Genomic DNA, 2852 nt, shown 5'->3' on the forward strand with positions numbered 1-2852 from the left:
TGATGAGCAGCTATGGCGCTGCGCATGGGGAGCAGCAGCAAGCAGCAGCAGCAGCAGCAGCAGCAGCAGCCCTATAACTGTTGTTGATATAGGCTCACATACTATTCGTGTGTCTCGAGCAGAGAGGGGCCCAGAGGTATGTCCTGCTGCTGCTGCTGCTGCTGCTGCTGCTGTTGCTGCTGTTGCTGCTGCTGCTTCTGTGCTATTGTTATTACTATTACTTTTGCTGCTGCTGTTGCTGCTGTTGCTGCTGCAGGGAGAGGAGCAGAGTTTAATCCTTCCTCAAGTTATTAAGAGACCGTGGGGTATGACAGCAAACACTAGCACCTGCTGCTGTTGCTGCTGCTGCTGCTGCTGCAGTTGCTGCTGCAGTTGCTGCTGCTGCAGTTGCTGCAGTTATTATATATCATGGTTAAATAACAACAGCATATGCTGCTTTTGCTGCATAATCTATAAATATATTATGTCATGTATTCTGCTGCTGCACTTGCTGCTACTGTTGCTGCTGCTGTTGCTGCTGTTGCTGCTGCTGCTGCTGCTGCTGCTGCTGCAGAGACATTAGGAGATGGTTATTTACCTGATTATAGAGGAGTTGTTCGTGATTGGGGTGTATACGAAGATGGTCTGTTGCATGCACTTACTGCTGCAGATCCAGGGTAACTAAACTGTTGCTATTTGTATATGTTGTTGTTGTTGTTGCTGCTGCTGCTGCTGCTGCTGCAGTTGCTGCTGCAGTATATATTCATAATAAATATAGTGTTTATTTATTTGTATATCCTCCCTCCTTTCCCTCTTATGATTATTATTGTTGTTGCTGCAGTCTACATGCATCAACACCACCACCACCACCAACAACAACAACATCAGCATCAGCAGCAGCAGCAGCAGCAGCAGCAGCAGCAGCAGCAGCAGCAGCAGCAATGGATACACAAGCAGAAGAAGCAGCAATGGGGTGATAGACAACAGGAAACGCCGATGGGATGAATGGCCCTGGGGCCCAGGAGACGAATACAATGGGGACAAGCAGCAGCAGCAGCAGCAGCAGCAGCAGCAGAAGCAGCAGCAGAAGCAGCAGCAGCAGCAGCCGTGGGTAGTTGGAGATTGTCGTGTGTCTGCTGCAGAGATTTTCTTTGATGCAAAGGTCCTTAGGGAATACAGATACACATGCGTTAGTCCTATTGCTGCTGCTGCTGCTGCTGCTGCTGTTGCTGCTGCTGCTGCTGCTGCTGCTGCTGCTGCTGTTACTGCTGTTGTTGCTGCTGTTGCTGCTGCTGCTGCTGCTGCTGTTTGTGCTGCAGAAAGCCTTTTGTTGCTAACGCGACGTGTCTTTGCTAATGACTTTGTTATTGTGCCACTGCTGCTGTTGCTGCTGCTGCTGCTGCTGCTGCTGCTGCTGCTGCAGGGAGGGGACGAAGTACTAACAGCAGCACATTTTATGCCTATACAATCAGCAATAGAGACAGTTGTTGAGAAATGTCCCCTTGATACAAGAAAGTAATTCTCTCCTTATTTATTTATTTATTTATTTATTTATTTATTTATTTATTTATTTATTTATTTATTTATCTCCTTTTATTTAATTGTCTCTTTTTTTTTTATGTGTCTCCTTTTTGTCTCCTAAAGAAAGTCAATATGCTGCACCATCTGCTCTCCTGTCTCTGCTGCTGCTGCTGCTGCTGCTGCTGCTGCTGTTGCTGTTGCTGCTGCTGCTGCTGCTGCTGCAGGAGTTTGCTGCAGAATGTGTTTGTGGTTGGTGGTACATCTCTTATACCAGGATTGGCTGCCCGTCTACAAACAGAGTTAACGGTATCCTGCTGCTGCTGCTGCTGCTGCTGCTGTTGCTGCTGCTGTTGCTGCTGCTGGTAGGAGGGGTAGAATTAGTTAGAGTAAGGATTATCTGTTGATTTGCTGCTTCTTTTGCTCTGCTGCTGCTGCAGCAGCAGCAGCAGCAGCAGCAGCAGAAGAGCAGAAGCTCTTATTATTGTTCATTGCAGCCATGCTGCTGTTGCTGTTGCTGTTTCTGTTGCTGCTGCTGCTGCTGCTGCTGCATCAGGAGTTGTACAGGTACCGCAAGGCGCATGCATCTTTCTCTCCTAAGGTTCATGTCCTCCCTCATCCAGAGCTGCAGCAGTACGTCGAGGGTTTAGGGTTTAGGGTTTAGGGTTTAATATTCTGCTGTTGGTGCTCTTACTTTTGCTGCTGCTGCTGCTGCTGCTGTTGCTGCTGTTTGTGTCCCTGTACTGCTGCTCCTTCTGCTGGAGCCATTGTCGTGTTGTTCCGTGCCACGTCCTTGCTCCAGCAGTAGCACCAGCAGCAGCAGCAGCAGCAGCAGCAACAGCAGCAACAGCAGCAACAGCAGCAGCAGCAGCAGCAGCAGCAGCAAGTGTGTGTGTCTGCATGCATGCAGCCATGCTGCTATATGCGGAGGTTTTCGTTTAGCAGTGCAACACCACTATGATCTTAATCATATCACCAGGGAACAAGTAAGGCAGCAGCAGCAGCAGCAGCAGCAGCAGCAGCAACAGCAGCAACAGCAGCAGGAGCAGCAATAGTAGTAGTGGTAGTAGTACTAGTAGTAGTAGTAGCAGCAGTTGTAGTAATAGTTGCAGCAGCAGCAGCAGCAAACGCAGCAGCAACAACAGAAATGTATAGAGGAGACGGTTGATGCAGCAGCTGCTGCTGCTGCAGCAGAAGGGGATGTTGCTGCTGCTGTATTTACTGCTGCTGCTGCTGCTGCTGCTGCTGCTGCTGCTGCTGTGTGCAGTACTTTGAGGTTGGATCGTCTCTCTTTGATAGTTTTAGTTGTTGGGGACGATTAAGATAAAAAGGAGACAATTAATTAATTGTCTCCT

At 48.7% G+C, this 2852-nt stretch overlaps 1 protein-coding gene across 1 annotated transcript in view; it reads left to right on the top strand.

Moving 5' to 3' along the window:
• Positions 1-956, top strand: part of EMWEY_00045340 (Ccr4-NOT transcription complex, subunit 3,related, related) — a gene marked incomplete at both ends in the record, with an annotated part of 1228 nt that extends 272 nt beyond the window's left edge. Inside the window, 4 exons of the mRNA XM_013482999.1 lie at positions 1-136; positions 257-305; positions 554-656; positions 821-956. The exon at positions 1-136 is cut by the window's left edge and continues 272 nt beyond it. Of these exons, the coding sequence (XP_013338453.1) occupies positions 1-136; positions 257-305; positions 554-656; positions 821-956 (424 nt within the window). The remainder of the gene's footprint in view (positions 137-256; positions 306-553; positions 657-820) is intronic.
• Between the last annotated feature and the right edge of the window lie 1896 nt (positions 957-2852).

This window comes from Eimeria maxima, genomic scaffold (genome assembly GCF_000499605.1).
Source record: "Eimeria maxima Weybridge genomic scaffold, Emw_scaff899, whole genome shotgun sequence".
In the NCBI taxonomy this organism is placed as follows: domain Eukaryota; phylum Apicomplexa; class Conoidasida; order Eucoccidiorida; family Eimeriidae; genus Eimeria; species Eimeria maxima.